At 39.5% G+C, this 25491-nt stretch overlaps 1 protein-coding gene across 2 annotated transcripts in view; it reads left to right on the top strand.

The window, feature by feature from the left end:
* Positions 1-24293, top strand: part of plod2 (procollagen-lysine, 2-oxoglutarate 5-dioxygenase 2) — a 35894-nt gene extending 11601 nt beyond the window's left edge. The window contains exons 2-20 of one of the 2 annotated variants that reach the window (XM_085287056.1): positions 952-1043; positions 2296-2432; positions 5872-6035; positions 8374-8486; positions 8811-8874; positions 9154-9251; positions 10221-10322; positions 12966-13091; positions 13206-13327; positions 14841-14945; positions 15734-15859; positions 16384-16525; positions 17250-17312; positions 18415-18528; positions 18825-18890; positions 19113-19217; positions 21216-21362; positions 22947-23072; positions 23240-24293. In XM_085287056.1, coding sequence (XP_085143182.1) covers positions 952-1043; positions 2296-2432; positions 5872-6035; positions 8374-8486; positions 8811-8874; positions 9154-9251; positions 10221-10322; positions 12966-13091; positions 13206-13327; positions 14841-14945; positions 15734-15859; positions 16384-16525; positions 17250-17312; positions 18415-18528; positions 18825-18890; positions 19113-19217; positions 21216-21362; positions 22947-23072; positions 23240-23395 — 2168 coding nt within the window. In that variant the 3' untranslated portion in view covers positions 23396-24293. The remainder of the gene's footprint in view (positions 1-951; positions 1044-2295; positions 2433-5871; positions 6036-8373; positions 8487-8810; positions 8875-9153; positions 9252-10220; positions 10323-12965; positions 13092-13205; positions 13328-14840; positions 14946-15733; positions 15860-16383; positions 16526-17249; positions 17313-18414; positions 18529-18824; positions 18891-19112; positions 19218-21215; positions 21363-22946; positions 23073-23239) is intronic. The other variant, XM_085287057.1, reaches the window with a different exon arrangement.
* Positions 24294-25491: the final 1198 nt, after the last annotated feature.

Raw genomic sequence — 25491 nt, 5'->3', positions numbered from 1 at the left:
CTATGTTCTCGGGCAGGCTGCATTTTTGAGTTAGGTCCTGTGGAAGCGTTTATAAGTCCCAGATATCTACTCTTTCCCACTCCCAATTCCACTTGCCAATGTCCAATAAATATTTTACAGGGGTTTAATGGAACTTTGTGCTGTATATTAAACAGAGGATAGTCTGGTTTCCATATTTGAAAAGCAGGAATAGTTCTCAAATAGTCATTTAAAACCACATAAAAGCATCATTAACTTTTTTGTTAGCTTGTCTGATGGCTAGCACAGAACAGCACATTTTAAAATGTAAGCTAGGAATTAATTAGTTTCCCCCCTTTATGTTGTAATAGCATTTCATGAAAAAGATTTAAAGATGTGTGGTCCCCCCCCCCCCCCCCCCCAACACACACACACACACACCTCGTTTTACAAAACATGACAGAACAAGTGAAAACTAGCTCAGTGAGTTGAGCTTTTGAGGAATCCAGACACACTACTGTGAAAATTTGCATTTGGTTAACCCTTCTTCAGACCTCAGTTTTCAGCACTCAAGGCCACTAGAAATATCCTGGAGGTTTGTGGGAGTTCTTCTATCCCAAAAAGGAAGAAATTATTTTGTCTGTCTTTGAAAATACACTTCCGTTTTGGGATCAAACTAAAACTACAGTAGTCCCTCCTAATTTGAGACATAGGTTTGCTTAACCAAATAGTTACCAGTATGTTGACATAGGTTTGAGGTTTACAACGATCATGGTCCACAAAGAAGTGGGAATCTCAATGCATATATTTAAGCTTAGAAAAATATACACATTTTTGTGGATATCCTTCAATGAAAGCCAAAAATTTTGCAACCTAATATGTCTTCTGCAAGAGTATATCCCTGCATCCCTGTAATTTCACAGGAAAGAAAGCATTTGATGACTTAAGGTCAAAATAAGGAATATTTAACGTTCTTTTTTTCCTCTTTTTCAGAGAAATTGCTCGTCTTAACTGTTGCAACTGAGGAAACAGATGGTTTCCTCCGCTTCATGAGGTCTGCTGACTATTTTAACTACACTGTGAAGGTAAAACTTTCTTTTTAAATTTTGAAATGACTGCATATTCACAAATCCAGAGTTAAGGGCACTGCACTGACACACACAGCAGCAAAATTTTTTAACACAAATTTCCATGGATTGATTGCACTTATTAAAGGAAACAATGGAGTGGAGCAAGCTGCAAAAACATTCATGGATAGCGTTTAATCTGGATCCAGAATTCCCCTCTGTGGTTGAAACAATTGCAAAAAAACGCTTTTTCCTTCTTTTTTTTTCTTGCTCAGGGTTCAGTTCATGCTCTGCCCTCATTTGTATTCTTATGCGTGTAATTGTGCTGCACCAGTTTGTTTTTGTTCTCCAGGCAGACATTTTCAAGATACTTTGTAAGCCTTTTGGGCCAAGACAATCCATTTTAGTGGTTTGAACTAAGTTAAGTTCTTCTTGTGTATTGTTTCTTATTATGTGTTTGCTTATATTGTTTCTGCAAAATGCATACAATAACTTCTGTACAGAAAGCTCATAAAAAAGATTAGTAAAAAAAGAATATCCAGAAAATGTAATTGTATCTCAGGAGTTTTACCTGTTACTGATGGTTATTATGCTAGCTTTGGCTATTATAGTATTATAGTATCACACTTGCGTTGTACGGGATCAGGCTGCAGAGTAAACATGGCTCCCGGATCAGTTTTGCACATGTTGTTATCAAGAAGGAGGGCTAGATGGATGTTTCTGGGAAAGGAATGCAACCAGACAGTTTACAGTTGTACACAGAAGAAAAAAAAACTCTCAGAGGCTTTAGTCATACTGATCAACTTCACAAAAGTGATGGAGCTGCCACTTAAGAATCCAGAAAACTCTTAACATGCTTTTTTGTCTACTGGGGCATTTTAAGGCTTGCATGCTCCGGATGCAGCGCTGGTTCTCATCACAAACACTATGTAAGATTAAAACATCAGCTGTCTTGCAACGCTCCCATTTTCATTCCCATCAGACAATGATTCCCTGTGTCCTCCAAATCGAGCCATAAGCGGGCTGATATCTTGTAGCAGTTGTGTAGACTGAACACAGCGTAATAAGCTCTTCAACTGAGCAATATTAACCCATCAGCTTTAAAGAATTTGAATTATTTTATCATTAATCAAGTAACCAATCTGACTGTGCATTTTAGAGTTGTGTTTTTTTGAAAACTATACAAAATAAAACTGACAGACAAGGCAGGGCTGCAAGGCCAGTTTTGGTGTCGAGAGGGTTTTGGGACTCATTCTGTGTTATGTTTTAGGTGTTGGGAATGGGAGAGGTATGGAAGGGCGGCAATGTGGGTCGTTCTATTGGTGGAGGGCAAAAAGTCAGACTACTGAAGAATGCCATGGAGGCTCTGGCTGATCAGGAGGATCTTGTTGTCCTCTCTGTGGATAGGTACGTTCTGTTTTTTTTCTGAACTTTTCTTTAATATTCAGATTCATTTTCTGTTAAATAAACACATTTAATTACATGGGAAAATATATAAAAAATATGTCTGATTGGCTAAATTTATTTTAATCTAAGCCTTGACAGATGTAAGATATGCAGAATATTCCCAATAGACATTTGTGAGACAGATGTGCAGACAAGCAAAAGCCTTTATTCTTATTATATTTACAGTCAATAAATATAATAAATTTTAAAAAAAGAATAAGTTATTTGATCATGTGCTTTTGCTTCCTTACACTATATCTTTGTTATTTCAGTTTTTTGTTGTTGCTCAGCTTCTGTTTAACCATCAGCTTTGATCTGATTTATGTTTTCTGTTTCAGTATAAAAAAGAGATGCAAAACACCTTTAATTGCTACGTAGAGCTATAAATGAGATATTGTAACTAATTTTCACAATCACAGAGCATAATAATTGCTTTGAAAGCCTTATTTCCTGAGTGAGAGGTGTTTCTGCATATTTACGTGTGCTCCACTTCTTCTTGCAAAGGCATTATTATAGAGCAATACCAAATACATGAGGAGAATAATTCTCCCATGCAGGTAGGTGAATTATGAGTTTTGCAGTCAAATGGAAAGTTTCACTGAGTAAATGTGAGTGGTTAAGAATAATAAGAGCTTTGCATGCCACGTTTCCTTAAATAGAGCAACGGACGATGATACTTGCCATACCATGTGACATGAATAATGTTCACCATAATTACTGTGCAGAGCTGTCACACCCTTGAAACAGGTAATTGGAATGTATTTTTTTTCCTTTTAGAGGAAGTGATTGTAGTATATTCAACTGCCTCTGCATTTCAGAGGATTAGGAGCCAGTTAAATGTAATTTAACATCTATAATCCTGCTAGACCACCTCGGGTTTTTTGACAGTTTCTGCCTTCGCTACAATCACAGGCCTATATTTTGTCTTCTGATGAATTTAGTCATTAAACTGTAATTCACTGTGTTTTTGTGCGTTTTAAAAAATGTGCTGAATTTTCAAAATCAAAACGCCTACATGCATTTAAAAAAAGACATGCATAGATAGAAGTAATCACTTCAGTGTTTCACGTTGCACAATATAAATTGATAAATGTGTTTTCTCACACCTTTGTAAAGACAGGACGGAATGGTTTTTCCATTTTTAAATTCATAAGACAGGAGAATAACACGTTTTCTGTAATTGCTGCATAACTATGTCCAGATGTACTTTTTACTGGGTACTTTATTATTGTTCAGCTGCTCATTAGCACAAATATCAAATCAGCCAATCACATGGCTGCAACTCAGTGCATTTAGGAATGCAGACATGGTTACAACAATGTGCTGACGTTTAAAGTGAGCATCAGAATGGGAAGGAAAGGTGACTTTAAACGTGGCAAGGTTGTTGGTGCCAGACAGGCTGGTGTATTTTAGAAACTGCTGATCTAATGGGATTTTCCCACACAACCATGTCTGGGTCATACAAAGGTCCAAAATAGAGGTCAGAGAAAGAGAAAATATCCAGTGAGTAGCAGTTCTCTGAATGAAAATGCCTTGTTAATGCCAGAGATCAGAAGAGTCAACAGAACCTCGAAATGATCACTGGTAACAACCAAGATGTGCAAGATAGCTTCTCTGAATGCGCATAATGCTGAACCTTGAAGCATTTGGACAACAGCTGCAGAAGACCACACTGGGTGTCACCCAGTGAGGCCACAATTTGCAATGGTTCAACAAATTTGGAAAACAAATTAATTACATGCTTGATATCTTGATTTCTGGTGCAACATTCAGATAATAATCATGGCTCAGGGGGTTGGGAAGCGCATCTGTAACCGGAAGGTCGCCGGTTTGATCCCCGGGCTCTCTGTCCTGGTCGTTGTGTCCTTGGGCAAGACACTTTACCCTACTGCCTACTGGTGTTGGCCAGAGGGGCCGATGGCGCGATATGGCAGTCTTGCTTCTGTCAGTCTACCCCAGGGCAGCTGTGGCTACAACCGTAGCTTGCCTCCACCAGTGTGTGAATGTGAGAGTGAATGAATAGTGGTATTGTAAAGCGCTTTGGGTGCCTTGAAAAGCACTATATAAATCCAATCCATTATTATTATACTAGAGTCCGAATTGGGTGTAAATAACATCCCTTTTACCAATGGTTCAGGATGTTGGTGCAGTAATGGGGCACAGAATATTTTCTTGACATACCTTGGCCTCTTTAGCACCAATGGAGCATGATTTAAATGCCACAGCCAACCTGAGTATTGTAACTGAGTGAACCCATTTTCTGATGGCAACACACCATGTCACAAAGCTCAAATCATGACAATGTTATTGACAAATTTTCTACTTACTTCATGGTAAGTAGGTAACAATAGAGCACCTTCGAAATGGGATATTTACATCGTGGATATTTAGGTATCACGTGAATATGGACCAAAATCTCTAAGGAATATTTCCAGCACCTTGTTTAAGCTATGTTAGATACTGGTTACATTCGCCTGCTAGTTTGTGTTGATGAGTCTAGCAACCTAAAACAATTCTTGGTACCAGCAGTTAATATTCACTAGTTATTATTACACAGTGTTCAATAACACCAAAGTTTGGAATTGTAGCAAAACAATTTGGCATTTCACTACAGTGATGGTTAATTAAACATCATGAAAAGACATTTGAGTAAGTTTAGGTAAATACGAGAAATACAGAGAAAGAAATCTAAAGGACAATTGTTTTAATGGACAAATTTGTCTTTTGCACCTTTCTTGGTTTGCAAACTACATGAATAGTTACAATTGTTTTGCAATTGCTTTGCTTGGCATGGTGATAAACTGTCATTGCACAACTCGAGCTATTATAAAAAATGGGATTTAGTTCATGTCAAATCCCCACAAGTACAGACGAGTGTGGCTTCATCACAGCCACATCTATTAGAAAATATTTATTAAGCAATTATTTTGGGAATGGTGTCACTAAAATGAATCACCTCTTTTATTGTTATGATTTCACACCTCCAAGTAATAAAATCACCAGAAATATTACGATTTTCCACATACTAAAACATCTGACCTTTGGGTAATAGCATACTTTTAAACAAGTCACCATGAGGCTTATGTAATGAGGTGGGCATTTTCCCCTCAGTCTGGCGCAGAACTGTATAGGCCATGCATGCGTCAGCACAGTTAAAGTGCTTTTGTGTGTTGGTGGCTGACAAATCACAGCATTTTTTGAAATGCCTAGCAGTGCAATCCACAGTGCTTGGCTAAACAAGTGTTCCCACCTGAAGAATGTCTACTGTTTACATTGAGATGTTTATCAGTCTCAGGCAAGTAGAAGCCTAGCAGGTGTGTCAGATGTAAGATAAAAAGATGTTGATGAAGTTGAAAGGTTAAATGATCTGTTGCATTTCGTCTTCACTCCTCCCTTTTAGCTATGATCTTATCTTTGCTGGGGGACCAGAAGAAATTCTCAGGAAGTTTCAGCAGGCCAATCACAAGGTGCTATTTGCTGCAGAGGGACTGGTATGGCCAGATAAACAGCTCGCTGACAAGTACCCCTTAGTCCGCACTGGGAAACGCTACCTCAACTCTGGAGGTAGGTTCTGAATATGAAAAGCTGCTTTGACTTGTTCAAGTCCAATCTCTGAGACTTTGGAGTAATAGTAACCATAAATTGTGGTTAAAGAAAGTGAGTTCAAAAGACTAGAATAGCTCTTCCCTAGAGGTACATCTACACAAAAAGCATTGCAACTTTGTTTTTTAATCCCATGTTTGGCATGCATCTGACAGAAACAATTCACTTCTATTTTAACCAACCCAGCTGTCTGCACGAGCTGTATACCAGCTTGCATTTTACTCAAAGAAGAAAACAAAGATGTGAGGTCTTCTTTTCTGTGTTCTTAAATGCACAAGTAGAGGGATTGTATATTAGACTCAGCACAACTACATACTCTGCCTGAAGGCATTCTCTTTCTGCTGCTGCTCTGCACCTCCTGTGTAAACATAATGTTTCTAATTCAACCCTGTCACCCATGTTTTACCCTAAGTGACAAAATCCAGGCATCTCCAGAGAATAAAATGTATTAGTTAGGGTGAATGGTTCCTTGTGTTGGACAACTGGACGCTGCAAATCTGAAGGCAATATTAGGATCATTACGGCAATGGTTTCCACTGAAACTGGTTCCAATGTTACCCACAGTGTTTATGTTATGTGCCTAGATATTTTATGCTTGACTGTAAACACACCTAGTTTCTATGTGTGCAAAGGGATTTTGAAATTCCACCATCAGCTGTCAAAGTTTGAAGACCTGTAAGCCTGGCTGGAATTCGGGAATTTAAGCCGCACTGGCCCTTCAGAGTTCTACAGTTATGAGAGGTGGAGAAGCTGCGAGACCTACAGCCCAGTGTTAGTTTTAAAAATACAATACCACTTAATGTTTTTTTTATTATTATTATTATCTTTTGCTGCGAAATTCAACTATATTTTCCTTGTAATCTTGCTCCGTCAGGTATTTCCTGTCTGCGGTACACTGGAGGTGGGTGAATCCCATGGCATACTGCGGTTTCTTTTCTTTAGTAATGATCCTCTCTGCTACATGAGGGGATGTGAATACACACCTGAAGATGTGAAATGAGAGAGGGGGAAGACAGTTCAGAATATGCGCACTCATGCAGACATTTTTAAGAAAGAAACAGTAACAGTATGCTCTCATATATAAGCCGTATGGCCTGGTCATTTGCATCCTGCCAGTTCTTCAGGACATTGAATTACTGCCTTCCTTGTGGTCATCAGTGTGGTCTGACCTCCCATATTGGAGCCCGGCTGTCTCAGACTGATCAGAGGCTGTTTTTAGCATTCATTGTCATTGACATGACATGTGGATTTGTCTTGGGCCCCTGAATGTGCCACAGTTTGTATAAAATTGTAGGCTTTGTTTGTGTTCCTAACGCTACCGCCCAAGTGACCATTGGGGAAAGTTTTATAGCATCTGGATGCATACTTTGTCACAGAGAGTCTAGTGTCTTTGAGATGCAGTCAAGATAGGGTTATGTTTGTGTGTGACTGCATGTGTTTATTTAAGTAGAGTGAGGGGTCACGCACACTAACAAAACTACTAATGGTTAAAGCTAATTACCTGAAATCCCTGGGATCTGGCCATTAAACCCTGTCTGTCCAAGCATATATATCATAAAAAATGTGAACTGTTGTTTCATATTATGTGTTTTCATTCCTGAGAATGTTTTATGCTGCCTCATCTAGTAGAGCAGTACAAGACACTGAACGTTTCCAACAGGCATGCAATTCGCAGCATTTGAGGTGGACTAGCTATCAGGAATAAAAGCTTAAAAACATAAAATATGATTTCTTTTGAACATTTTTCTCTCATTCCTGCCGCTTAGATTATGTCATGTCTGTCCATCGACTTGTTTACAGTGTCTGAGGCTTTTTTCAAATGATAGGATGCAAAATGGAGCAAACCAGCAACACAGCCAAACCCTGCAATCTGTTATTGTGGTCACTGTCCTTGAGCAACACAGTGAGGAAAAGAAGAGACGTGGGGGGGAAACTGGAGTAGAGATTGCCATGAGAATGTGCATTTATAGTGTGTAAGATACCACCAAATATAGTTTCAGAAACTCAGCTAGCAGTAAGTTGTGTTGTTCTAAACATAAAGATCCTTCTTACTACCCATTATTACTCTGAGGGAAGAGAAAGTCCCTAGCTATTTCTCGTGTGTGCTTGGGATTATTGCCAAAAGTCACACTCTGTGCTAAGACGTCCAGGCTTCCCAAGTATTTCGACCTACACCACGGAGCCAGCAGTTGTACTGTAATTGTCACCAACAGCCTACCAGCCATGTATACGCCTGTAAACATTTCTCACTCTATCTTTTACTGCTGGATTTGTGTTTCACACTGTTTATTACTTTCAGGTATAATTGGCTACGCCCCGTACATAAACAGAATAGTTTCACAGTGGAACCTTCACGATAATGATGATGACCAGCTCTTCTACACTAAAATATACCTGGACCCATTACAGCGGGTGAGTCCTGCCAAGAGAGCAAAGATTCTCTAAATCTGTGGCTTGGTTCATGTCTCCATTGTGTTTTTTTAACCACGGGCACAGTGACTTGATCGTGCCTGCATCAACATCTGCCATGTCTCAATTAGTAATGTAATGGGAGCTCCACAGCTTGGCAACAGGTTCAAATTGGATGTGGTTATTGCAATAAGAGAAGACAGACCCAGAAGAGTAAACTGTGCACCACTGAATCCCAATGGCAGCATCTTAATTTAAAACACATGTCTGTGTTTTAAATTATGGATAGCTATGGATGGCTAAATGTAGGTCTTTGTCTTCTTACAGGAATCTCTCAATATGACTTTGGACCACAAGTGCCAGATTTTTCAAAACCTGAACGGGGCTGTTGGTGAGAATTTAAAGATATTTTATTTTCTAATTGAATAATCTCTGAATCTTTATAATTTAAACTCTGTCTTGGATGTCTAAGTGGCAAAAAAACAACAACCAAAAAAAACACTTAAACCAACATTTGATGTTGGTGCTGCCGCCAATCTGTGGATTACTTTCAGTGAACATGTAGGATTTGCAGTTTATAAGTTCTAAATCCTCGCAGCTCTTGCCCATGTAGTATGTCAGCTTTCAAAATATGGCCTAAAATGTCTTGTGTTCCCCTTTTTGTTGGCAGATGAAGTGCTTCTCAAGTTTGGAACGGACAGAGTGAGAGTTAGAAACACGGCGTATGACTCTCTGCCAGTAGTTGTCCATGGCAACGGAAACACCAAAGTGAGCAAGAAATTGCAGTCAAGGACACACCTAATGTAGCCTACTTAAGGGACAGAACAGATACTTTTAAGATAATTATCCTGACCTATGACACTAACCTTGAATGTAATTATCAAACTCTTTCCTGCCATTTGCAAATGAGTTTCTGTTGGCCTTTTAGACTTTTAGATTTTATCCAGCAACCATTCATCACTGCTGTTGATGTTCTGTTCGTTGTATAAATTTGACTCTACTTACTGGTAACGTGATACTTGCTAGTTACCTAGGCATAAAGGGCAGTGAATATAGCTACAATACTCTCATTTTGTTTTTGCCATCACTCAATTCTACATCATGGTGTAGAGCTGAGGAAACTAAAAAGCAGGATGCCCGCTATAATTCTGTTGATTTTTCTTCTGGTCTTTTCCTTCTCCTGTCTCATTTTTTGGCCAACTGTTTATGTTTGGTCTTCCCTGTTAAAGAACCAAACCCACCAAACTACTGAGTCATTCTTCCCAGAGGGCTCAACAGCTGAAAGAAAAGCTTTTAATGAGAGATCACAGTATGAGCTGACTAGCGAGTTGTCAGACCATTAGTTAATTTTATTTCCCAGTTATCTCGCCAAGTTGAGTTTTGTGACAGCTACATGATCATGGCGTTAACGTCTGCAATAACAGACTGGCAAACGGTAGCAACCGGTAAATTACACGTTCTCACACTAAATACAGAGCAGCAATGGTTGTGCTAACAATATGTTGAAAGTTATGAAGAATGATAACATTGTTGCCAAGCCTTGGCTTCTGTAGACGACACATCACTCTGTGGCCTTTAGTCTGACCTGCAAGTGAATGTGTCCAGTCATGACACAGTCGTACAATAAATCTTTACGTCCACAGTTGTATTCCAGGTTAGGATTTTCAAACATATCATAAGAATGTGACCTCAGCTGTCTCAAGTCTTTTATTTACTTTGAATGCTTTTTTCTTGCAGATGTACTTGAACTATCTGGCCAACTATGTTCCCAATGCATGGAACTATGAACACGGCTGTAGCCACTGTGATGATGACGTCGTAGACTTTTCTCAGTTAAAAGTAGGTGCACCAGACTGCTTTTTTCCATCTACTTGCCATCCTTTTTTAGTCTGCTTTGAAATAGCTGCTGTGGAAAGTTCTTCTTCATCCTCTCTTCTGGACTCCGGAAAGGATGACACATACAGCCCATTTCCCAACATCAACCACCCATGTATCACTGACTGTTTAGACAGTAGTTGAAGATCCCAGATTTTTTTCCGTATTTCAACAGATAAGCAATTCTGTTGGTACTCCACTGTCTTTCCAGCGATAATAGGTTATGTGCCCATTCCGCATTTCTGGACCATTTTAAAAGAGCATAAGTGCAAGGGGAACTACTTGGGCAAGAGGAAGCACTGCACATCTGCGGTGCAGGATATGGCTTTTGAGGTTTTCTGAAGGGCTCATTTAAAGGGGTGTCACTGTCGACCAGGCTGTCTTTTAGCATGCGCCGCACTGTGGGTTTTATCCACAATAGTAACTTACAGTGGTTGTACTGAAAATTTGTCACAGAGTTCAACCCAGGCTGGCAACGTATAGCCGGCAGGAATGGCAGGCAATAGGAAATGTCTATTGCTGTGTGGTTACGTCTGTCAAGAATGATGCCAAACTTTACTTCTGGGTCCTCTAGGCGAACACTGTAACCAACACAAGATCTCAGTTCATCTTTATTTATTTTTACCTTAAAAATAGTTTGAGGAAAATCTGTCTATTGTAGAGCAAAATGTGTTTTTACTGTTCACTAAAATTGATGTTTTCACATTACACAAATAAAATTGCTGTAATCCAACATGCTGCATGGATACACTTCAATAGTTTAACTGGAGCCGATTCAGTACAAACCAAGCTACATGAAAGGCATCACTGTGAAAGTTGCTATTGGTGACCTTCCACAGTGAATGAAGAAAACACTACTCCTTCTCAATAATAGGCACATTAGAAAGGACATTTCATTCCACTGTGCCCCTTTGTTTATGTGGGACAGAAACTGGTGGGAGCTCAGGTCATGTGGAAAGTTTGGTCATACTGTCCAGGCCTTTCCTGTGGGGTAAACCCAGTTTGGAGGAGGTACTTGTTGGTTTTTAGTGTACTTGTGTTTTGAGATTGAAATTAAGCCCTGCAATGACACTGAGAGTTACACCACGAAAGACCAAACAATCCCACCCAGGCCACTTCATTGCTTTTCTTTAACTGTTTCTACTGTTGGGTGTTGCTTTTCTCTGCTATAAGAAATGCTAAGGGTAACTTTTTGCTTTCGTTTTAATGTTTCTGTCTGCTCCTGCTTTTCTGTGACAATTTAAGCTCACATTGCCTTGATGGATGAGCTCCCATTCTTGTGCCTAAAACACAGTCATTGCGGAACTTGCAAATTAGATGGTTCTTCTCGGATCTCTTTTCATCCTTGGCCCAGACCTTTGCCATGAACTGGTCAAGAGGATCAAGAGTCCAGACTGAGCTGTGTGGGCTGGAGCTGAGTGTCATGGGAAAGTCTTTGCTCTTCTCTTCTCTATTGCTTCATTTTTCCATTTTATCTTTATTTCCTCAACTTTCTGCGGAATCATTTTGTGCACGTGTTTGTACCGTGGTTTTGGTTACCCACTTCATTAGATTACAACATATCAGCTGGTCAGGATGGAAGATGTTCAGGAAATTAATGCGAAGGGTTTTGCAATGTGTTAACAACATATTTAAAATGTTAAAGCCAGCACCAAATTCTGCAAAGACAATAGTCAAGGCACAATTCTAAAGTCAAATCAAGAAAATAGAGTTAATGCAGTGACACAGCTAGGAGCTAGGAGGGCTAGCTCTGTGGTCGGCATGAAGCTGGACACTCTGGTGACAGTGGCAGAGAAAAGGACATTAAAGAAACTGATGGACATTATGAACAATGCTGGGCATCCTCTGCACACGGCCATAAACAACCAGAAGAGTCTGTTCAGTGACAGGTTGCTTCTCCCCAAGACAAGAACTAACAGACTTAAAAACTCCTTTGTCCCACACGCCATCAAACTGTTTAACTCCTCTCTGGAGGGGAGAGGGAGGGGAAACAGGAGGACAAAGGAGGGGGGAACAACTAAGCTGTAGTGCCTCTGCACCTCACTGTACAATACCTTGTGCAATACTTTTTGTAAATAGTCAACAGTGCAATAGACTCAATACTTGAAATGTGCAATTCACTTGTATTTTTATTTTTTATTCCTATTTATTCTATTTATCCCCTTTGTATATTTTATTTATATTTGTCTCTGTATTTATATATGTGTGTGTGTGTGTGTGTGTGTGTGTATATATATATATAACAATTCTGTAACTGTAACTTCGGTCGTTGCTGTGCTTTTTGGAAGTCGAATTTCCCAGAGGAACCCACCCGAGGGATTAATAAAGTTCTATCTTATCTTATCTTATCTTAGATGTATTGGCTTCATGGTTTGCTTATGTGAGAAATGAAATGTCAAAATCATCCATGATTTATTTTAAACAAGTCTTCCACTGCCAGGGACACTTTTATGAAATCTAAACAATATGGATGTATTGGCTTCATGGTTTGCTTATGTGAGAAATGAAATGTCAAAATCATCCATGATTTATTTTAAACAAGTCTTCCACTGCCAGGGACACTTTTATGAAATCTAAACAATATGTCTTTCTTTCGAATCTAAACAGGAGTATCCAAATGTGCTGGTTGGAGTATTCATTGAGCAGCCAACTCCATTTCTTCCTGAATTCTTTCAGCGACTGCTGACCCTGGATTACCCAAAGGATAAACTCAAACTCTTTGTCCACAACAATGTGAGTACATGCAGCTGCATGTGCAGTTTTTTTTTTCCTTCCTAGATCTCTACATGGCTCCTTACACAGTATGTGGTGTCTCTGTTAATCCATTAATATTGGCTCCCTGCTCAGGAGGTTTACCACGAGAAGCACATCCAGAGGTTCTGGGAAGAGAACAAGAATGTGTTCAACAGTTTCAAAGTTGTGGGACCAGAAGAAAATTTGAGCCAAGGAGAGGCCAGGAATATGGCAATGTATGTATAACTATTATAAATGTATCATTTCTCAGAATCTGAAGTTTCTTAGAATTTTTGAATGATTATAAAGGATATGGTGTTTTCTGACTTTGATTAACCATGCAATACTTTCAAAACCTCTAAACGAGTTTTCATGGTTTCTGTTTGGGAAAACGGTCATCTTTGTTGCTAGAAGCATGAATAATTCAGTGCATTCAAGGTCTGTATTAAGAATAACCAGAGAGACAAATACACCTTTGGTGCTGCTTTGTAGTCTTTCTGTATTGATTACTCATAAAACGTGGTCTTAGGTTCAGCTAAATCACAGATTTACAGATAAACATAATATGACTAAACTAATAACAGGCAAACAGTTGTAGTTTTTGCTTCTGAATATCATTCACAGTCAAACCTGGGAAAAGGTGCTAAGGAAACTGGAAATGTGGGCTGTGAGCTTCCCCTCTCTATCAATATAATTGCTTTTAGATAAAAGATGGTAGTAGGGGTCCACTCCTATTACAGAAAATAAAGTCGAGTTATTTAAGTCTTAGTAAGCTCTTTCTTAATGGGTTCATGCTCTAAAGTCTAAAGTTTTTTAACTATAACATAATGTTTATTTTGTAAATTATCGTTCTAAAGGATGTCAAGGCAGGGTATGTTTTATTGTAACTGTCAACCCTCTTCAGCATCCCAGTCAGGCTAAGGCCAGCAACTTGGTAATTCAAAAATATGAATTTTCTTAATTTTCAGCCATTCTAATGTTTTTGATTTTTTAAATTTTATTTTTAATTATTTCCTTCCTCTATCTGTGAAGCCTTAGACCCTATTTTTGAAAAGCAGCCCCAAACATAATGCTCCCTCTGCCATACTTTATATTTGGGCATGCTTGATTTTTAGCATGCAATTCCATTTTCCTTCTGACATTATGGATTTCTACAACTAAGTCTGAACTCTTCATATCTATCTACAATTCATCATAAAGGAATTGTTGTAGAAGGAAAACAATTATTTAAGGAGGACCAATCCAAAATGTCTTCTCATAGTTTAGCAGGTGTCATAAGCATCTACAAACCTCTGATGGAGACTGAGACTGTCCTCAAGAAGGTTGTAAATGTTGCTAAATTAAATTCATTGACTTATTTTTTTTCCAGGCTGCATTGTGACTGATTTAAAATCCTCGGCAATGTGTAAGGATTCACAAACTCACACACTCAGGTGTAAACTGCAGCTTTATTTGGACCAAAACGTTTAGGCACAGCATGCCGGGAAGCATTGGTCAGCACAGCCCTGTAATGAAGAAGTCTTAGGTTTATTAGGAGTCTCTAATTTTCTGAAATCTCCTTATCCACTGGAGGTTTAAAGATAGCAAGAGTCAGACTCCACCATTGAAAATTACACCTTATACTTTGACGCTGATAAATCTAAAGCCGTGACAGTGATTAATTCCAAGCCTTTTATTGACCGTAATCAGCTCTGGGTTGGAAAACAAAAAATCATTTTCTCCGCCATGTCTGTGTTTTAATTTCATTAGGGATCTTTGCCGTCAGGATGCCACATGCGACTACTACTTCAGCATAGATTCTGATGTCATGCTGACCAACAGACAGACACTGAAGCTCCTCATTGAGCAAAACAGGTAATCACACAGTAACTGGAATAGAAGCCACAACTGAGCCTGTTTGGACCTTCTTGGTAGCTGTTGTGATCATTGAACCATTTAGTTTATCCCGCAAGTGGCAAAACCACAGGAACATTACAGCTGAGTGAATTAAAGTTTTAAAATAGGCTGCGTTGGCTTCCTGTTTTTCTCTGGCCACATGGATACAGCAAAAGAGTCTATTGAACTAACTCAGAAATGCCACTTTGCATTATACAAAAAACAAACATTCAACCTCTTTTTGCCCTTCTGCAGCTCACGATCTTAAAGAAACCTTCCCATAAACTAGATGTCACTGTGGCCGTGGCATGGTATTGTGACTGGCGTTTACGGATATTTAAAGACAGCATGGGAATTCTCAGCTGGCACAGAGGTTGTGGGAGCAAAAGTCCAATTTATCTCAACCAAGAAAGTTTACCATTAGCATACTGCAGTATATATACGAACCCACACTGTGATTTATGGTGGTGTTATTTTGCAAACTTTTTCCCAGTTTATTTAACAGAAAGAAAGTACACTTCTTTGAATTGAGTCCAGCATGATGTACTGGTGTGGTTCGAATCGTGGTTTTCTGTGATCTGTTTCTGACTTTGCAGTGTAATATAAAGTATACTATCCAGCTAGAGGTTGAGACTTTAGATAGAGGCCTTACCCCAGTGGCAAGTGGTCTGGTGCAATAGGTGGCTGCCTGCTTGGGAGATTTCACTGAGTTTTAACTGCCCTGACAGAGTTACCATCTCTTCACTCCGTCTCTCACTTTCCAACAGAAAAATAATTGGCCCCCTTGTCACTCGTCACGGCAAGCTGTGGTCCAACTTCTGGGGAGCCTTGAGTCTGGATGGGTATTACGCCCGATCTGAAGATTATGTTGACATTGTGCAGAGGAAACGCGTGTAAGTCACAAGAGCAATAAGGGTAAACAAAGTTATGGCTTTGCATTTCATGGTTCACAAAGCAAATGTGGGTACTGGATCTCTGAGCATGTCCGTAACTATGAATAAATCTTGCACCGTTGTGCTGGAACTATTTTCCTTCATGTTTAGCCACAAAAAATAAGACCTGCTAACTTAGAAGGCCTATGTGAAGAGTCAGAAAAGTGATTTGATGAGAAAAACACTAAGTTAAACTTTTATTTCTGACTGACTTTGCTTAAAAGTAAGTTAGTAAGTTAGATTTGCTCTAAGATTGCACGGAAACACTTATTCACCCACAACAGTTGGAACTCAGATTGACAGCATGCAGAAAATAAATGGTTGTTATGTAAGTTTCAAAAGATTCTAAATGAATATGCTGAGCTTTTTTTTCTTTTCTACCACACAGTTCACTACTGCACACTGTAAGAATACATTCTTACATACATACATACTGGATTAATACAAAATAAGCACTTCCTGTCTTTATGTCTTGTTGTTTCTAGGGGTGTGTGGAACATTCCTTACATGGCACATGTATACCTGGTCAAGGGCAGTGCCTTAAGGAATGAATTGAAAGAAAGGAACTACTTTGTTCTGGAAAAACTGGACCCAGATATGGCTTTATGTAGAAATGCCAGAGACATGGTAAGAAGGAACAACCGCCATCTTTAAGGATTCCTCTATTAGCACTACTGTCCGTAAAATATTAAGATTAATTTAGCAACAAGAATGTATAAGGTCATACTAACTTTAGGTATATTTATGATAGTTAGTTTGGTTAAGCAATGAATTTGCTACTAACAAAAGTCAACAGCTCAACGGAAACCAAAGACTGGCAAGTATCAGTGTTTGTATGTATGAGTATGTATGAGTGTCTTCGTCAGCAAGTCATGACCGTCCTGTGTTTACAGTGTCTCTTTGGTCGTGCGAGGTTCTCTGCTACACTTGTATCCCATCATCCTTTACCTTCTTTTAACCTTACGTCTTGAGCGCAGTCAGTACAACCGATGCCTGGCTGGCTACCAGACAGAAAGGGTCTTGTCTCTTGTGGGTTTTTTTTCCTTTTCACTTGTGAACTTGTTACCTAGTCTTGCTTTGCGTCACTTGGACTTGGCAGCTGCGGCGTCTGATTCAAACACAGTGTATGTTGTCTGGTTTGCTTGGCCTGCTCCCCCAGCATGCATTGCTCCCATGTTAACCTACAAAAACATCAGCTTCAGAGGGAATCTTGCTTCTTTTTCATGCAGGCGTGTTTCCTCTCCTCCTGAATTCCTATGTGTGTGACATATGTACTTCCTCTGTCACCCTGTTTTTTATTTTGAATTCACTAATGTCACCTTATTTACATGATGCTTCTCCTTTATTTTAGACCAGTCACAGAGAAAAAGACTCCCCTTCTCCGGAATCATTCCATATGCTCAGGCCCCCAAAGGTTTCCATTTGTTTTGACTACTCTGCTTTCTGAAACATCCATTTCCAATGGGTTAGCACTCAGAAACCAATCTAAGCCATGTAGCATGCATAGTTTTAGGTACAGAAATAAATTTTCCCTTATACTGAATTTAGTATTGGAGGTTTTGTTTTTTGAAAATGCGCAGTTACAAATTCTTAATAAATTCGTACTGAGTTGCCTACTTGTTGCATAAGAAATTAAGATGACCGGCAACTTTTCGAAAATTGATGTTGACTTTTTGCTTGTGATAACTTTAGGTCTAAAAGTAAAATGATCTCAGTCAGACAGAGAAAGACTCATAATCTTTTATGTTTTTATGATTGCTTCTAAGAGGAGATCACGGAGGAGACAAAAAAGTTCACACAGTGCGCAGTTCCCCTGTCCTGATGCTTTACCCTAAACAACCAAACCCTACATCACACACATGTTACCAGCTGCTCTTTCTAAACACACTGACTAATCTCAGACTAGGCTCAAACTATTTTTTCCCGCAGTCATGCTAAACATCTGGTGCAAATCACAGTTTTTCACAGAATGCATTTGTACATTAGCAATTTGGAATCTTGTGCAAAGAGATTGCAAAACTATCCTTAATTTTTCATTCATCTTCATCAAGCACAAAGCCTAGTCTGATAGTAAGTCCAAACCACTCCTACACATCTCCCTCCCCATGCTTCACTTTAGAGGGAATATAATTCCTGGATTTGCTTTGTCCCGACCTCCCTAGCACCCCTCTGTTCCTGTTCTCCCACTCCTCTCCTGCCCCATGTTATCCAGTTCCCAACCCTCTAGGACCCTCCCCCAACACCCATAAATAATCTAAGATTATTTATATGACATCTGTGTCTGTTTGAACATAGAGTTCAGTAATGATTTCAGTGTGTTTAAGCACACTTAAATCCAACTATATTCTCAGTTTTGTGCAAATGAAGCTTTTAGTAGTTTGCCACAAGTATCAGTTTGTCAGTTTCATTGCCAGTGATAACTACTCATGAGTATTCATGTGTTCTAATACTGCATGCATGATGATTATGTAGACAAGTAAATCGAAACTTACTCAACTTTCTCCTGCTTGCTGCAGGGAGTCTTCATGTACATAACCAACCGTCACGAATTTGGGAGGCTCATTTCCACAGCCAATTATAACATTTCTCATTACAACAATGACTTGTGGCAGATATTTGAAAACCCTGTGGTAAGTCATTATGATCTCTCATTATCCTTCAACCACAAAAAAGCTTTTTTTTTTCTGAATAGCTGAGATAAACAACAGCCACCTGTAAAGGTTATTAACAATAATGGAACGATTACAAATGTGAGACAATTTTGGAATAATGACTTTGGTGTGATAAGGCTCCTGGCTGATGATTTACTACTGTATTTGACAAGCTGGGATCTGCCCTGTGGGAGATGAGATTAGCTCTGTGAGGTATGCAGGTCAGAAAACAGTTCAAAAAATGGGCACTAATTTGAAGTACTTTCTGCTTGCAGGACTGGAAAGAGAAATATATCCACTCAAACTACACTCGAATTTTCACTGACAACTACTTGGAGCAGGTTTGTATATATACATGTGTATCTGTATGTCTTCAACATACTGATACAGACCGAGGGGGGAAATGGGATGACATAATGTCGCAGCAAAAAAAATCCCAACATCTGGTTTTACCATATCTGGGTATTACATTACAGTTACTAGAGCTCAACATGAAGGTGTTATTCAAGTCTATTCTCAGTGGCCTCTTTTTGTGTGTCAATATGTGTGTGCGTGTTTTATAGCCATGTCCAGATGTGTTCTGGTTCGCAGTCTTTTCAGAGAAGGCTTGTGATGAACTAGTCGAGGAGATGGAGCATTACGGTTCATGGTCTGGAGGCAAACACCAGGTGTGTATTGTTAGCTCAGTTTCACTGAACATAAAGTGCTAAGTGTAATCGTCACACTACAGGCACAGTGCTCTTCTTATTCTTTCTGTGTTTTATGTTTACACATTTTAATAAGGTGACAACCATAATAAAATATCAGTGGTACTGGATTCAGTTTAGAAGTATGAGCCAAAAAGCAAAGGTTATTTATTAGAGAGGCCAGGCACTGAGATGCAACCACTGACCTCTTCACCACAGGGACAAAAAATACATTAAATGTATCCAAAAGTATAGAACGTAAAAATTCAGCACTATGATAAGAAAGAAGATGGCAAAGATTAAGGCTACGTTCACACTGCAGGCGAAAGCGCATCAAATCTGACTTTTTTTGACCCTATGCGACCCATATCCGATCATGGTATGACAGTGTGAACAGCACAAATCCGATATTTTCAAATCCAACCTGGGTCACTTTCGAATGTGGTACTGAATCCGATACATATCTGATGTTTTAGAAAGCGACTGCTGTTTGAACGGTCATGTCACATTAAATCCGTCTTTTACGTCACTGACACAAGACAGACGCCAATTATCAGCCCCCGAGAAGTCATCATGAACGCTTCCTGGCCATCCAGTGTAGATGTTAGTGAAACTGTTGGGAAGACAACGTTGGAGAAACGTGAAAATTTTATTTGTACTGTATAATCTGTAGATTCTGACAGAAATCTGCAACTATCCTTTGAAGCACCGCTCCTCTTTAAAACAGCAATAAGGATAATTATTAGGCCAAATGTAAATAACAAAATAACTTTATAACTTAAAGCAAAATTGGGAAACGTAAAGTCTGAAGTCTTTATATTAAGGGCCATCAGTCAAACAATATTGTTTGGTCTGCATCTAAACACAGCTTGTTGTGTGTGACGTCTTCTTTCGCGCATGCAGGTCGCTTTGAGGGTTCACACTAGAGTGCGTTTGCTGTCACATTTTATTTGTAGTGTGAACAAGCAGGCAAAAAAAATCAGATTTGATCAAAAAATCGGAATTGAGCATTAAGACCTGCAGTGTGAACGTAGCCTAAGTTAATTTAGTTAGCATAACAGATGTGCTGGGAAAACTGAAATGTACTTATAGTTTGATATGTCTGCTTTATCTTGCTTAACATCTTAAAGTTTTTTAGGGCTAAATACAACCAGTGTACTTTAAATTCATCAACTGATGGTTTCATTTATGTTATATAATGACAAATACCCATTGTGTGTTGCCAGAAACAAGAAGACACTCTTCCCATCATTAATAATGATTAAAAAGCCTGCTAGTGAAGCTGGTTATGTGCAGCACCAGCTTTAGCTCACAACAATAGTGTGAGGGCATGCTACCATTTGCTAACACCACTAGCATGACTAAAAGGTTTATTGATTTTTTTTAAACTATACAGTAGAAATTTAGATTTTTGAAATTACCCCAAAAGTTTACATAAATTAACTGAGTTAACTATTGCTGATACTTCTAAGCACTCTTTCACTGTTTGTGGGTTAAATGGCATCCAGATGTAACAAGTATCAAACAGACTATTCTTGGTTAGCTTGCTAGCTTTTAAATGTCAAAGTTATGTTTTGGTATGACACAGAAAGTTACACACATGCAACTATGATTAATGCATATAGTGAAAAATGATTTTAGTGCTGTCATCACAAGGTTGGCCATTTGAATACAACCAAAAAACCCCAGCTGTGTTTTAGTTTAATGGTGTCTAATTCCCAGTGGCTCAAAGTTGGCCAGGGAGATTAATATATTACAAATACTTTTGTATTTGTTTGAGAGACGACTGAGCTGGATGGGTCATTAAGTCTCATACAGGCAGACAACAGAACAGCCTGTGGTTTAAAAAAAAATAACACATGCACATCATCACAATCACCATCACTTTGAAAACTGTGGACACACACTTTGAGGATAGTAGGTCATTTGTTCCATCGTTAGTCACACTGCATCGGGCTCTGTTTCTCTCCTTTTTCTCAGGACAAGCGGATTGCTGGAGGCTATGAGACTGTGCCGACAGATGACATTCACATGAAGCAAATTGGGTTTGAGAAAGAGTGGCTGCATTTCATCCGAGAGTTCATATCACCTGTCACGTTAAAAGTTTTCTCTGGCTATTACACAAAGGTTTGTGTGAATCTGACCTTTTTCTAGTAAAAGCTGAGTTATAACAGCAGAAAAGTTTAATCATATAATGAGCTGCTGACCTGCTATTCATGTTTATGTTTGTGATTCTGATGTGAATCTTAACAACTGATGACAAATTTTCCATTGGATGACAAATTGGTAGAATTTCCCATCACCACTCGTTAATATTGTGGTAATAATGGGGTAGTAAGGTGGAAAGAAAAAGGTGCCAATATGGAAAATTTAAGTTATTACCCCTTAGTAATCCAACTAATCTCTTGTGTCAACAGTGTTTATAATAATTTAATGTGACACTGAAATTTAAGTCATTTGGTAATAAGTACCCAGAAACTAGGGAAAACTATGATACCGTTTTAGGGCCGCTGAAGATCAGAAAGACAATAAGGTGCATTTATTTATGAGGGAAAAAAAGGCAAAGCTTCAAGATTAAAGTGGCAAATTTCTGAGACGATTCCCCTCATTTTTTTCACCAATCTTCAGTGGCCCTAAAAACTGTAGTAGGAAACATACATATGCCTTTGTATGTATGTCTAGTAGGAATACTATAATATTATACTGGAAACACTATCAGAACTTGCTAGCAATAAAATTGACATCCATCCATCCATCTTCATCCGCTTTGTCCGGGGCCGGGTCGCGGGGGCAGCAGCCTAAGCAAAGAGGCCCAGACCTCCCTCTCCCCAGCCACCTCCTCCAGCTTGTCCGGGGGAATACCAAGGCGTTCCCAGGCCAGCCGAGAGATATAATCTCTCCAGCGTGTCCTGGGTCTGCCCCGGGGCCTCCTCCCGGTGGGACATGCCTGGAACACCTCACCCAGGAGGCGCCCAGGGGGCATCCTTGTCAGATGCCCGAACCACCTCAGCTGGCTCCTTTCGATGTGGAGCAGCAGCTGCTCTACTCTGAGCCCATCCCGGATGGCCGAACTTCTCACCCTATCTCTAAGGGAGAGGCCAGCCACCCTTCGGAGGAAGCTCATTTCTGCCGCTTGTATCCGCGATCTCGTTCTTTCGGTCACTACCCACAGCTCGTGGCCATAGGTGAGGGTAGGGACGTAGATCGACCGGTAAATTGAGAGCTTCGCTTTTACACTCAGCTCCCTCTTCACCACCACGGACCGGTGCAGCGTCCGCATTACTGCAGCTGCAGCCCCAATCCGTCTGTCGATCTCCGGCTCCCTTCTCCCATCACTCGCGAACAAGACCCCGAGATACTTGAACTCCTCCACTTGGGGCAGGAACTCATCCCCGACCCGGAGTGGGCACTCCACCCTTTTCCGGCTGAGAACCATGGCCTCAGATTTGGAGGTGCTGATCCTCGTTCCCGCTGCTTCACACTCGGCTGCGAACCGTTCCAGTGCGAGCTGGAGGCGACATCCATGTATTTTAAAAAAAATTTATACAGATTTTAAAGTGATAGTAACCTTATAATAATAAAGTAATACTGGTGGACAGGTTCACTTATTAGAATAGTATTACCATATTGTAAACACATTGTAAGCATAATTCTTTATTTGAAGGTAACATCAGTACTGTCAGCCAATGCATTTCTATCCTTTTGTCACAGGGTTATGCTTTGATGAACTTTGTTGTAAAATACACTCCTGAGAGACAAGCCTACCTGAGGCCCCACCATGACTCCTCTACCTTCACCATTAACATTGCTCTCAATAACAAAGGCATAGACTTTCAGGTAAGGACTTGTATTATGGGGCATAAGTCACACTAATATTATAGCTGTTATATATATTTTTTAAATGTAGATTTTATTTTAAGCTTTCCAATTAGATAATCTGTCTGATGAGTATTGTTAACCCAGTGATTTATTTCACAATTATAAATCCAATTTACTTTTTTTAGGGAGGGGGTTGCCGTTTCCATCGGTATAACTGTAGCATAGAATCACCGAGGAAAGGCTGGAGCTTCATGCACCCGGGACGACTGACTCACCTGCATGAAGGCCTACCCACAACCGGCGGCACCCGCTATATTGCAGTGTCCTTTATTGATCCTTGAACTACCTGACGGCCTTATGATGTCAAGTCTTTCAACCACGCTTCGCTTTTTTTCATCCAATTTTTTTTTTGTTTGGTTGTATGATTTGAAGTTTTGTGCACAAGCTGTTCTTCTGATGCGATTCTTTTTTTAAAGCAGATGCTTTAAAATCTTGAAAAAGTTGCATTCAAATAACCTCTGTCAGACAGAGAATAGAGAGGCCAGGGAAGTAACAAAGGCAATTAACAGTTTTGATACACAAATTGAAACAAAAACCAAGCTAGCAGGGTAAGGATTTCTGTCACATTACTGCTTCATTTTTTGATTCAAAACAAAAATCTTTCAGGAAATCGTCTATGCTGTAGATTGTCATGATTTTCATTGCTCTGTCATGGTAACCATCATTCATCCACCCTGGTTGATTTGCTAGCAATTAGCTCTACTGTGTGAGGTTGTGCAGATGACCATTGTGTATAAAATTGTGTTTCAGGTAAAATGTGACTGAACTTGCGTATTGCTTCAAAAGTTACTACTGGTGCTAATAATCATGTTTCTGCAGTGTAAGTTACATTGTTTTCTACCCTGAGTCAGTCAAGGTTTTATTTGTGATTTTTTAATTACATTTCCATTTGGTTTGTGCCCCATTAAAAGAACTTGTGCACTGTAATTTTGCATAGCAAAGAGAGCAGAATTCATTAAGAATTCAAGCTAAATGAAGATCGATGTGTCATTTTTACTTGAAAGGTTTTCCTTCTTTCTGTACTGAATATTGGCAACACTGATTTGCTTTACTGAAAATATTTCTGCAAAATGTTCTTCCTTTTTTCTGACAGATATGAGTGACTTTATTTTGAAACTCAGCAAACTATTTTTTAACTTATTGTCTAATTCAATTAAAAAAACCCTGAATACTGAAAAATTAATGTTTTCACATTTACTCTAATTTTGCATTTAATATACTAAAGTATGCTGCGGTATAGTCAACACATTGCCTCATGAGTCTCACGAGACCCTGAAAGGAGACACAAACCCAGCTTCAGGAGGTCATAAGTGTGGGTAAATGTGATGGTTGCATCTGGCATACCATGTGAATCCATCCACTTTGATGACCTCGTAGGAAATAATGGAGCAGCTGAAAGCACATTCTTTCATTTAAAGCACTCGCTGTCCAGAGAGAAAACCAAAAAGTCTCCTCGTAGATTGTAGAAAGTCTGGATGTAGTTACCACTGCATACAAGCTTTCATTGTCTTATCGCTTTATCAGTTCAAGTCTGGACGCATCACATGTTAAACCCATCATGGTTGGTTTGGACTGAAGTACTCCTCTGCACAGGGAGTAGCCCCGAAGTGTTTGGGTGCGGTGTGATGATGTATATCAGTGCAAATGTGGTTCAGTTTACCTTAGGGGCTAAGTGTAAACATGTACATGCAACTTCATGGAAGTGGTACAGATGGTGCTTAGAAGACTGATGACAGAACAGAGAGGGGAGGTGTTAAAAGCACAGCTTACAGAGGAAAAAAACATCCAGTGAAAACTATGATTTTTACCCCTTACATGACTATATGTTTACCATCTAGAAACTTAATAAAATATCCACCTTAGATTGAGCCCTAGATTTTATCCAAGTTCTCACCTTCTTATCAAATCCCATTTCTTTTTATTGCCGACAGCCTCTGGAGCTTTACTTCCCCCTTGAGGGCCGTGTATTTACCTGACCAGATGTGCATTTTTGCTCCCCGTAAAGCCGAATGAGGGCTGAATTTCTGAGTAGCTGCTATGAAGCAGTAAAGATGCGGGGAGCAGAGAAGGAGGAGATTTAGGTCAGACTAGGAAAGGCTCTCAGCTGCTGAAAGAGCCCTTTGTAGTCATCATTTCCCTTGAACTGCGCAGTGTCCAGACCCTGTGAAAGGTGACATTAATTACAACCAGGCATGCAGGAAAAACCTAGGAGATTCTCACAGCAATGCCTTTATCAAAAGGAAGAAATGGTGACACATATCCGAACCTTGATTTATTCGAAAGTCGCAAGTAGGATACAGTATACTCGGTGTTTTGGAGGCAAAGGCGGGTCGTTCAAGGTCATGTCCTTCTTTTATTAATAAAATCAACTCTAGAG

This window comes from Mchenga conophoros, linkage group LG9 (genome assembly GCF_057382185.1).
Source record: "Mchenga conophoros isolate Kocher_MC1m ecotype Shallow Benthic linkage group LG9, M_conophoros_male_GT1.1, whole genome shotgun sequence".
NCBI lineage: Eukaryota > Metazoa > Chordata > Actinopteri > Cichliformes > Cichlidae > Mchenga > Mchenga conophoros.
This window is presented reverse-complemented; position numbering and strand designations above follow the sequence as displayed.